A 12,057-nucleotide genomic window follows, 5' to 3' on the forward strand; every position below is an offset into this window, starting at 1 on the left:
CTCACATCTCATTATACATGAGGAAGTCATGTACACTGTTAAATATTGGTGGCAGTCAGAACATGTGCTTGCATTTTGATCAGCTTGATATGAGGTATAAACGATATGGAGATTCTGATCCTATTGGTTGCCATGTGGACAGAATGGCTTGACGACATCTACTTCCCTACGTACAAGCAACGTCTGACCGACAGCGTGACCTATGTCACTGGACGACTGGCAAAGTTAGGGGTCACAGTTCATCCAAGCAAGGCTGGCTTCTTTGCCTGGGCAGACATGTCGAAGGTACTTTTGTTACAACACGTTGGCAGTATGTTATCATTTGGACTTGTTCTCAAGAATAATGAGCCAGCTCTTACTATCAGTACAAGTCTAATTCTCGAAAATGAAGATACTTATTTCAACATGATTTTGAACCTACAGTGAATAAAGTTCAATGAGTGCAACTAATCTTCAAGGATGAAGTTTGATATTCGAGTTTGACTAACACTTTGACTTGGAACTCAGACATTGGATAAGTATACTCAGTAATGATTAATATAGTGAGTTTATGAGTAGAATATTGTATTATTTCTGCCTTGCTTATTTGTCTTGTACACATTTTGCATTGGTTTGAGTCTCAGTTTCTTTGTATTCTGTGTCTTGCATATATGTATTAAAACAATTTGGATTGCAAGCTGCCAATTGTCAATTACTAAAGATTAGAAGCAAATCACCTATCCCTGTAACTTTAAGTGTACTTTCCTCCAGCCGTTTATTCAGCATGTATATTTCCGTATCAAGGAGATCTAGGGGAAACAACTCTTAGTTGCCTAGCTGTGGCATTCTTTCCAATTCGGACCAAAGTGTACATGCATTGCAATGCAATTAGGTGTGTAGTAAGATAAATTCATTGTCCATGGATGACATAATAAGTTGTCAACTGATCCCGAGATGTACATCACATCATGAGGCATTGCTTGACAACGAATTTATCTCACTGATATTCATTCATACAAACCCAGAATATAATTTCACCGAGTAAAACGCTTTGATTCAGCTATTTTGGGAACTAGTAGACGATGCAAACTATTTTATTTCCCTTTACCCAATGCATTCGAATAAGCATAGGTTCATTTCAGCCAAAAGATACTTATGCAAGATAAGCAAGCTACCTAAAGTGTGTTTACACTGATTTTGCAACAGAGTACATGAGCGAACTGCAAGGAAAAAATTGCCCGCTCCTTAACCAATTGGAAGCTTGTATTTTAATGTAAGGTGAGATCAGAGCTGATGCATCCATGTCCCCCTTATAAGATAGGTAGACAGACAAGCACACACACACATATATATATACATACATACATATGTGTGTACTATTTAGTATCTGGCTGCTCCAACCTTCGAGGCAGAGGACCAACTCCAGGCTCGCTTTATCAGTGGAAAAGTCTACATCCTCGGAGGGCGCTCTTCATACGGCTCGGAGCCAGGCTGGTTCAGGATTGTGGTCTCAAATCAGATGACAATACTCCAGTTAGGTCAGTCAGCATGCTTCAGTCAACTCAGTAATTAAACTTGAAAATTCAAAATAACAAGATTTGTTATAAATGTTGATATATTGAAAATGTATATGTACTTCTTTCATATAGTTAGTTAGTTGACATTTAGTAATGACCGTTAGGTGCACATCATATATACATCCATATTTCTCAAATTGTCATAGTATTTAATCTGCTTCATCTCCTCTGACAATTTTGTATTTCACACAGGGATGGACAAGGTGGAGGCAGTGTTAAGAGGCACGCTGGAGCTGTAAGAGATTCACGAGGGATGGTGGAGCAGTAAGCTATGGGGAACAAGGAAGCAGAAGCCAATCCCCCAAGTCAAATTGATAATGTCATGTTAGTCCATCATAATAGCATTGTATACAAAGTTAATCGGTGTTACTGTATTTTGACAGTTCTGTAACAAAATAAACTCTATATTCATTTTGACCGATGTTTTATACATACTTGGTTGATACACCATTTAGGAGATAACCTTCTGTGTCTTCAAATATGTTGTGGTCCCATTGCAGATGAGATATGTCTTACTTTAATTTGGAACCTACGACGTAATAGGATGTATCCATTCTACAGTGGGGCTACATCACATTCTAAAATACATTCTACCATGACGGCAATCTTGGAACACATAATTACACATGTGAACAAGGGTTTGCTATCTGAGAACATTCCGAAAAGCAGGTAGTTATCAATGTATCACATATCCCCAAATTTCAAGATTAGAATACTCATAGTCTTGACTAGTTCAAAATAATGGTTCAAAACACAGAGTTTTCTAAAAATAAATTGTCAATTGTTTTGGTTTGTTTGCTGTGTAACGCCGCACTCAGCAATATTCCAGCTATATGATTGAGGTCCGTAAATAATCGAGTTTAGAACAGACAATGCAGTGATTGATGTCATCAACATCGATCCATGCAATTGGGATACAATGACATGCATCAACCACACAATCCCGTTAATCTTCTTACGACAAGCATAGTGTCTTCATTGTACCACCAGTCCCAGAACCACCCGTTTGGGCAGCTGGCCTCCAATCAGTTGATTTTTGTGGAAATCTTGCCCTCCTCCTGGAATGTAATGGACTGTGACTCGGACTCAGGTCAAACGATCAATGTAACCTTGACGTACATAAAACTCGGCTTTGGTCAGTTCAAATTGACAGTCTCGAGCACTGACCAAGTAAAAATCAATAGGCCTACAAATCAGGTGTAATGTCATGGAGACCCCATCCACCAAATAACGTTCTTAAGAAATAAGTCACAGTGTATACTGTACTGTCAGTTCTTCTTCTTGAGTGTCAGCGAGAAGAATATCCTGTCGTCATGCTACTGGTCCTGTGTAGGCTTTCTGGACCAGTTGAGCCTTGGAGCATTCACATGCATCTCAGTGCATCATCTTGACAAATCGTCTGGACAGGACATCTTGACAGGTGTTGACAGGTGTTGACAGGTCTTGACAGTACCGTGTCTGGTGTTGAACTGTGCCCATTCCCCTTCTGGACTGACATTTATGTTGGTTGATCCGTTTCAGGTACATCTCAACAAAACAGAAGCCAAAGCGGTTGGTGGTGGTGGTGGTGGTGGTGGTGGTTGTGGTGCAGACGTTGTGTTTGCACCACATCTGCCAAAGTGCTCTGCTCTGCTCTTCTCTTCCATTCTTCTTTGAATTTTTCTTTCACTTCTCCATCAGGACAAAAGACGGACAGGTATTCCCACGGGAATTTTGCATACTTCAGATATTCATGCCAGTGTTTGTCTGTGGCGTCCCATTGGCAGAGTACCACACCACAACAATAACAGATAACACCATCACCTCGACCATGATAGAAATAGCCAGCCATGGCCATATAAAAAGGGGTTTGTGTCGTCTGTTTAGGCAAAGTTTGAAAAGACCTCAGACGTTGTGGAAATTGATCATAGTCAGGATGAGAAGGGTTACTCAAGGTGTAAGGAGGAGCAGATCATGCATCCAGAACGTCACCAAGTTGCCATGTATCCATAGAGTTTGTTTTCTCTTGCTTGTTCTCTCGCCTTTTCAGACACTAACTCGGTATTAGGGACATCTTGGTATCATGACATTGCATTGATATTCATATTCTTGACACACACGAGTGGGAACACATCTGCACTGTAAGACAACTTGCTGATGTCTTTCAAAACAAACAATAGTCAAAGCTACGACTTTGTGTTTCTTGGTGATATGAGAGAGAGCAGGTTTGTGTTTGATGCTTCTTTTTCTATCTGCGGCTGCAGGCCTTGGTTGGTGTTGTTACAATGTGGTGAGTAATGCCTGTTTTCCATGGTGTTTCAAACTGTCCCTGATACTTCTATGTCCAGAACTGATATCTTCCACTAATCCAGGCAACATGTATGCTCCTGTTTTGAGTGCTGATATTCCTCGAGTCTTGAGTTGGACAGTGCTGATCGGCATGTCCTCGGTATGCTGTCAGGCCTTTTCCTTTCTGTTGTCCACCCAAACCGAGGGCAAAATGGTGGGTGATAAACTGGTGTCCAACCATGTTAAGAATAAGAAGGTACCCTGACAGTGTGAGAGGAAATGAATAGTCAAGATGGTCTTTCCACTCTGGAATGACACGGGACGTCCTACGTCATCCATTAAATAGATTTTGATGGCAAATGTGGTTCCCTGATGCAATCCCATGTAGCCTAGGTGTTGAGGTGTTTTGATCAAGACACATTCTTCCCTCATCTGACAGGACACAGGAACATACATGAGCAAAGAAGCCATTGTGTCCCCTACAATTTGATCTTTCCCCACATCCGAGTACATGGAGACAGTATCAAAACCAGCTCACTGATGATTAGATGAGGGTCAAAAACACCCACCTGGACAGGTACAGCAGAGGCATGGCTTCCTGATCTTCATTGACCATGGGTATGAAGGGGTGCGAATCCGAATTGCTCTTTGGCGTAGTTCACGGTCGTTGTGTAATGCCCTAAACCATCCGCTTGGTAAACATCAGCTATATACTTCTGTAACAGGTGTGAGCAGGTTTGTTGGTATCTGGACCACTTCTCAACTGGAAAAAAACACTTCTGTGCTAGTAATCCTGGTCATTTTTTCCAAGTTCATCATTATTCATCACAGACATCCTGTTAATACACCCTCATGGGACCAGACTGAACATGGAGGAGTGAGTGAGTTGGGATTAACACGGCTTTTAACAGTATTCCAGTTATATTACAGCGTGTCAGCTTAATGTGGGAGGAAAGCCAGAAGTGATGCAGGTCTCAGACATTTACCACTTCGGTGAAACCCAAGAGCACCGGTATGGTACTGACAAACCTAGAAACTTAATCAGGGCAAACCGGGATTCGAACCCACAATCATAGGTTTCTGGCATGCCCAAGGGACAAAACTCTGCACAGCGAATCACGGCGCCTTAGACAACTGGGCCAACCGTGCCCCCCGTCAAATGTTCAGACATGAAGGGTGTCTGCTGTTGTAAATGGTACTGCTGTTAAACTTCAACAGACAAGGACATGGCTGGATGTCTCTATTTATGGTAATGTAGGTGAGGGAGTGGGGGTAATGGGGGTGGTAATGCCTCTGATGAAGTTTTCTTATGGGCTTGGCTCCTTAACACCATTCGTGTCAAGGCTGCATCAGGGGCTGCTGCTGCTGTTGATGCTGTTGGTCAACACATCTTGGTGTCACAACAACCGGGACTGATGCTGAGTCTTCAAGAAACATGCCCTTCTCGAAGATTTCTCAAACCATTGCAACAAATGATTACGTCCTTTGAGGGCCACATTTTCCTTTGAAGGAATTCATTTTGCTTTGCTTTTTGGTTGTGCTTAGCATGGTGGAATGCCTTGAGTGGTGGTTGGGAGACGGCAACGGGGTGATGGTTCATTTAGGACATCAGACTAGCAAACTTTGCATGGCAGACCGATGCTGTTTGGTTTGATCAATACCTAGGAAGGTACGTAATGTTTTTCGGGCAGATTTAACCAACCATGTGGGTTACTGGAGCAGCTGGGTGGGAATCACCTGTTTCTGTCTGCGCATCATGACTGCTAAGTGGCAACTGAACCCTGGGGTGGAGGACGGTCTCTAATTATGCTTTTACTTGGCAATGTAGAGGGTGGTAGTGTTGTGAAAGAGATGGCTACATTCACGATGTTCCTTTAACATGGTGGGTTTCAAGTTCAAAAACAAGAAGGAACAAGCATGAAATACTCATACCCCGCCAATATGACATGTCCGGTTGTGTGCAATGCATCAGCTCCTGTGAACTATGTTCACTGGACCTTCTTGTAAAAGGCCTAATTGCAGCACTATAAAATGTTATTACTGGCGTTGTTTTGCCATCTGCAGTTTATGATAGAATACGTAACTGTATTTGTAATGAGTAATAATGAGACATATGGACGAACAACTTCTTTATTACAATTAGGAGCGACGTTTCGGTGTAGGTTCTAACACCGTTATCAAGCAAGTGAAGTACAGAGTATGGTTGACAAGAATATATATAGGATAGAAGGCAGTGTTTATACAGTTGAGTAGATTTAAGATGCCGTTCCACTGTTGTATTTGTATTGAGTTGCGTTATTACTTCAACAATAATCAGAGAAGTAAGGAGTTCTTACTTTACTTAGAGATCAATGAGAGCAGGGGTCACCATGAGGTGTACTGAGAAGTACAGCACCAATCATCTGATGATCTGAGTAGTAGACTGGAGTCTGGAATGCTACAGCACTGGCATGATCAGTAAACAACAAGTCCAGTGTAGCTCCAAGACAGTGAGTTGGAGAGTGAATGAGTTGAGTCATTTTCCACACATTAAAGATATCTTCAAGTTTCAGATTTTCACTCAGATCACTGTTGAAATCCCCAGTAACTAGGACATGTTCACATTCATGCTGCTTGGAGAGATCCTGAAGTTTCTGCATGAAGTTAGTAAGTGAATGCCACAACCGTGTCCAGGACACGTTTGGAGGAACATACACATAAGTAATGTAGAACTCGCAACAAGAACGGAAATGTATTCTATACTGTGAGATGACATTACATCACATAGCTGGACACTGTTCTTGAAACTTGTAAAAACATACACAGCAAAACCATGTGTTGTGTCTCCTGGACAGACTTGATATCCTGGCAGGTCTCTTTCACTGTAAACATTGATGTGTGTTTCTGTGAAACACAAAACATCAAGCACACCAACAAACATATCCTTCTTCACGAGGGATCAAACTTCAAGTGAGCCACCTTGAGTCCATCACCATGAATGTTCTCTACAGGGTGTCACCACTAGACCTATCTATGTGCCAAGTTTGGTTAAGATATCTCTCACGTTTTTTTGTGATCTGCTCCGGAAACGAAGGAAGGATGGAAGGACGGAAGGATGGCAGGACGGAAGAATGGATGGACAGCACCCATTCCTATATCCCCTTCCACTTCGTGGCGGGGATTAATAAGGAGCCAAGGTTGCATCCTCATAGGCTTCCCAAATAAAGGCATCTGTACCGGAAAGACATGTGTGGCCAAGTGATCAACTTGAGAGGCATCCCTGGGGTTCTTAAACAGTATCATGTATTGGGCATATAATCTAATGGTCCGATAATGAGATGTAGCGGCAAATAGGTTTTGGGTCAAGTACAACACAGACGTGCTTTGATGATGACCATGGCAGTACCTCTACTTCTTCCTCTTTGGTATTGTCGCCCAGCAAATCATCAATGACCAACCTTAGTGGGGCAGGCAGACCCCTGTCGCCACCTCTCTCCTGATGACCTGTGTTTGTTGTGGTGCGTGTTGTCTTCGCCAATGGTTTGTACATACGTGATTGGAATACCTAACCTGGATGTCAAGTCCTCATGCATGGCTTGCCATTCACCATACACCCAAACAATACCGGAGGTGGGTTGTCAAGGATCCCAGGTTGGAAAACATGTTCCATGAAGGCTTTGACAAAGGATGTTTTACCTGATCCTGTGGATCCTGCAATCAGCATGGTAAAAGTTAATGGGGTGACCATGGCCTTCACCAGGTCTGAGGTTACCGTCGACATGGTCTGACCTTGATGCAAGTTGCACTGGAAAAGACCTCGGGGATCTGAGATCCCTGAAGATAAAACACCAAACACACTATGTATGCAACAGAAAACATTTATTTTTTAAACAACATCAACAACATCAACTGTATTTACAATGGGCTTTACCACTCATTTCTTCCCCCGATAAAGATCCACCCAGATCGGATAACATTCATTCGTTATTGAATTGCGACACCAAGCCATTGGACGATTGCAAGCTGGACAAACCATCCAGCAATTAGCCAATGAATTTCAAGTCCACGTAAGGACATTTACAGGCACCAGCAACGGTACCAGACCACCAACACTACAGATGGCCGACCACATAGTGGAAGACCATGGGTCACCACCCGACGTCAGGGTCGTCAGATTGTGCAACAGCATCTTCAAGACCGCTATGTTACTGCTGCAGAAACTGCTCGACAGACACATGGGAACACACAAGTGACACATTAGTGCGGACACCGTGCGTTGACGATTGACGAGCAGATACCTCCACTGTCACAGGCCATACCTAGAACCCATTCTGACACCACGTCATCGCCGGGACCGTCTTCAGTGGGCAACACAGCACAAGTTTTGGCTCCACCAACAGTGGAGAAGAGTCCTCTTCTTAGACGAGAGCCGTTACTGTATCTGAACAGTAGATGGCAGAGAGAGTCTGGTGATGCCATTGGAAACGTTATTCGGAGGCTTGTGTTCTTGAGAGAGATTGGCCTTGCACAGAGGGTCGGCCCTGTGGTCTTCCAGAACATCGATCCAGGGAGAGGCAATGGTATCACAGCAGCTTGGTACATTTGTTACAGCTGATTAGACGCCGAGGATGAAACATGACTCGCTGTGGGGTTGTGATCAGTTTTTATTTCGATTCAAAGATGTTGACATGGAGAAATGTTGAAATGTAGAAATGAAGAAATGAATGGCCTGAAAGGCAGATCACGGAATGTAAACAACTCAACTTCCGGTCACCATTAGGTGAAGATCCTATCTGAATAACTCCACACTGGGGGGTCCAAATGTTACAGCTAATTAGACACCAATGGTGAAACATGACTCGCTATGGGGTTGTGATCGGTTCAGATATCTTGACATGGAGAAATGTTGAAATGTAAGAATGAAGAAATGAAGAAATGAAGAAATGAAGAAATGAATGGCCCTATTTGTGGAATTGAGCCATGAAATTAAATGTGGTGACTCACACTGGATGACCCTAGATTGCCTGTTTAATCCTGCTGCCACCTTGTTGTTGCCTCGTGTGCTGTGCTGTGCTTGTGAGGTGGTTAGATTGGTGCAAAGAAGACTATCTTAGTTTTGAAATTAGCCGATGAGAAGCTAAAAATTAGGGTCAGGTGATAAACAACTTTCATCCTGGATCCAGAATGAGACAATACTCTTGATCCAGCATTATACTGTACATAGCTCTGATGTCATAACCATTCAGATGAATGAAATTCATATGAACTAATAGATAAACAAATGTCAATCTAATTGACATTCGCTTAAAACCACAAACGTTAGAATACTGCCACCAACCATCAATATTTTTAACAACCTTTTTATGACTTATACATTATTTTTAAACCATAAAATATAAAACACCATGTTACATACAACAATTGAAAAATAGATATGTACAAAGAAACCAAATTAAGACATTAAAATACCATTCAAATGCCACTGCCACACACTACCCCCCAATCAATAAATGACGTCCCTGTCATCTTTCAGTTATCTTTGACAAAGGATAAAAGAACATCTGATATCTTAGAAGGCAATGTGTTGAAAGTTTCACTGGTTGCCAGATGTTCCAGGATTCTTGCTTTCTCCAGCCAGTCTGGTGGTCGACCTGTTTGAGACATTACAAACTCAACACTAGTTTGCCATGCAGGTTTCCGTGTAACTCTGTCTGATCCTCTGGGCCGACTTGGCGTGATAGCTTGCACAGGAGCTTGAATCCTTGCGTCATTCACTCCAGATGTCTCGGGACTACTTTGAGTCTATTTTTCAAGATTTTCTGACATGACGTCTGTGACACTTGCAACATCAGTGACGTGGGCTACGTCAGCAACATCCGGGACAGTGGCAATATCTGTGACATGAGCACCATCTGTGAAACCTGTATCAAGTAAAGCTGTGCATACTTTACCTCCCACTGTGACACTTGCTTCATTTGCTTTCCCGATCAATCCTTCTGGAGTTGTGGTAGGCGTTGTTTCTGGTTTGCTTGTGTCTCCATGGGCCCGTACATGTTAAAGTCCAGTTGTGGTCCATGATAACCCTACATCCACGCCATAAAAGACCTATCTGTCCACATTTCCAACAGACAATATCCTGCCTACCATCTGGGAGAACAGCACCCTGATAAGGCAAGTGTGAAGGACCATATGTAGTTTGACCTCTAGTGCTGAACTGACCCCGCCCATTATTGTTCCAAGGTGACATATTATTAGATCTGCCACGAAATAGAAAATGAGTGTGGGAGTAGGAGTGAGAGTAGGAATGTCAGCTAATTGCCTTTTAATGGCACCGAACTCTGCCGTTAATTGTTGAACCATACCCTTCAATTCGTGGTAATCACTGTGAGGAGATTTAGCAGCCATTTTACAAGGAATTGGCTTCTTTGAAGATTCTAGGGGCTTCCTCTGATTCAACTCAAATTCAATCCTTCTAATCGCTACACGCAATTTATCAAAGTCCTCAATAGCATCCTACTTGTGGCCAGATACATCTTTCAAATCTGATTTAAGACCTTGCCAGAAAACACACCTGAGGGCTTGGTTAGTCTCACTTGGTGATGACTTACTACTCTGTCTAGCCTTAGCATATACATCTTCAAGTCTGCATCTTCTTCTGACATCTGTTTGGCACTATAAAATCTTGCCATCAGGGATTCACTTTCCTCACAGCTGCCATAAACACTTGTAAGTTTAGCCAACACAGAATCAAGGGTAGACTGCGGACCTAAAAGTGAAGCAACTTTACCAGCTTTGCCCTTCAGAGAGCGTCAACAACCTCAAATATGACATGCTTAGGATAAGCACTCTCAGCCAAGAGACACTCTACCTCATAGCGCCATAAATCGTAAGAAGCCTCCCCCTTACCAGCTTCACCAGTGAAAGATGACAACTTAGGAGTCTGACTTAAGGTGACTACAGATTTACTAAGATCTGCAGTAACAGGAGTAAACTGAGGACCTTTATTCTCTAATGGATTAGCATCTGATTGAAAAGCCTGAGTATCCACAGAACCTTTGTTACCCCATGTACCTTCATAATCAGCCTGAATACCACGGGCAACTTCCCTACCGACTGCAAATAGGAAACTCAGGGCTATCTACCACAGGTACTACACCTATCTGCTTCAAAGTATCACTAAGTCCAGTGAGACTAAGATCGCCTACATCTGACTCTAAGGCTGGCATGATATCAGACCCTGGTTACTCCTTCTGTTCTGGATCCTCCTCCTTGATACCTGCAAATGCCTCCATGACTAATAGACTTAACTGCCCAACTACAAAACTAAGTACTAGTACACTTATCCAAACACCACTAAGAGCCATCTACAAAGAAAACAAATGCTGCAGGGGAGGTAACCGAACTTAAATCTCCACAGTAGATGTACCAACTAAAGGGCAATGTAAAGGATTAGTTGAGTGATGGGTGTCTAAATAAGAAGAGTAAACGGGCAACAACAAATATAATATTGGGTGACTGGAAACTAAACTGTATTATTACCTAGTTGAGATTGAATAAATAAATAAATGAATTGACTAAGTACTATTTAGGTAATTTAGTTAATATAAAACTAAGTTTGTTTTGTTATACTAATTAAAGTGTAATTAAAGTGTACCTATCTGTAACTAAGTAACTGACTAAGAAGGAACTGACACAACACAGGGACTACATACCAGTGACCAAATTCACACATGTCACAATGTAACCATACACATACCACACATAACAAAGGCGAAAAAAGAATCTTTAAAATAAGATGGGCAATAAGAGGTAAATCTGGGCAACTACTAAATTCATTTTTGTTTCACAACCCATAGATACAAATATTATCACAGTGTTCAGATACAAGTAAGAATAGATAAAAGTCAGACAGTATAAAATATCACAGAATCAGTAAATGTCCGACACACCATGTCAATCTGTAATGTTCACTGGATCCCTGATACACACTAAAAGTTCAATGCTGGAAAATGTTCACATGATTGTATAAACAATCTACTGATCCAGTGTTCATGGTGTACTGAGTTTAGCAAAGTGGCATTATCACAGCACGCTGATTAAAACGGGCAAAATAGATGCCACAAGGCAAAGACATGTATCTCACTGAAAGGCAGATCACGGGATGTAAACAACTCAACTTCCGGTCACCATCAGATCAACTTCCGGTCACCATCAGATGAAGATCCTATCTGAATAACTCCTCACTGGGGGCTCC

General features: G+C 42.2%; 1 protein-coding gene across 3 annotated transcripts in view; it reads left to right on the forward strand.

Annotated features, from left to right (window-relative positions):
• LOC124137361 (1-aminocyclopropane-1-carboxylate synthase-like protein 1) overlaps positions 1-1,973 on the forward strand; it is a 35,733-nt gene extending 33,760 nt beyond the window's left edge. For all 3 annotated transcript variants that reach the window (XM_046503633.2, XM_046503631.2, XM_046503632.2), the window contains exons 12-14: positions 143-285; positions 1,364-1,517; positions 1,749-1,973. In XM_046503633.2, coding sequence (XP_046359589.2) covers positions 143-285; positions 1,364-1,517; positions 1,749-1,795 — 344 coding nt within the window. In that variant the 3' untranslated portion in view covers positions 1,796-1,973. The remainder of the gene's footprint in view (positions 1-142; positions 286-1,363; positions 1,518-1,748) is intronic.
• Positions 1,974-12,057: the final 10,084 nt, after the last annotated feature.

This window comes from Haliotis rufescens, unplaced genomic scaffold (assembly GCF_023055435.1).
Source record: "Haliotis rufescens isolate VD_foot unplaced genomic scaffold, xgHalRufe1.0.p SCAF_26, whole genome shotgun sequence".
Lineage (NCBI taxonomy): Eukaryota > Metazoa > Mollusca > Gastropoda > Lepetellida > Haliotidae > Haliotis > Haliotis rufescens.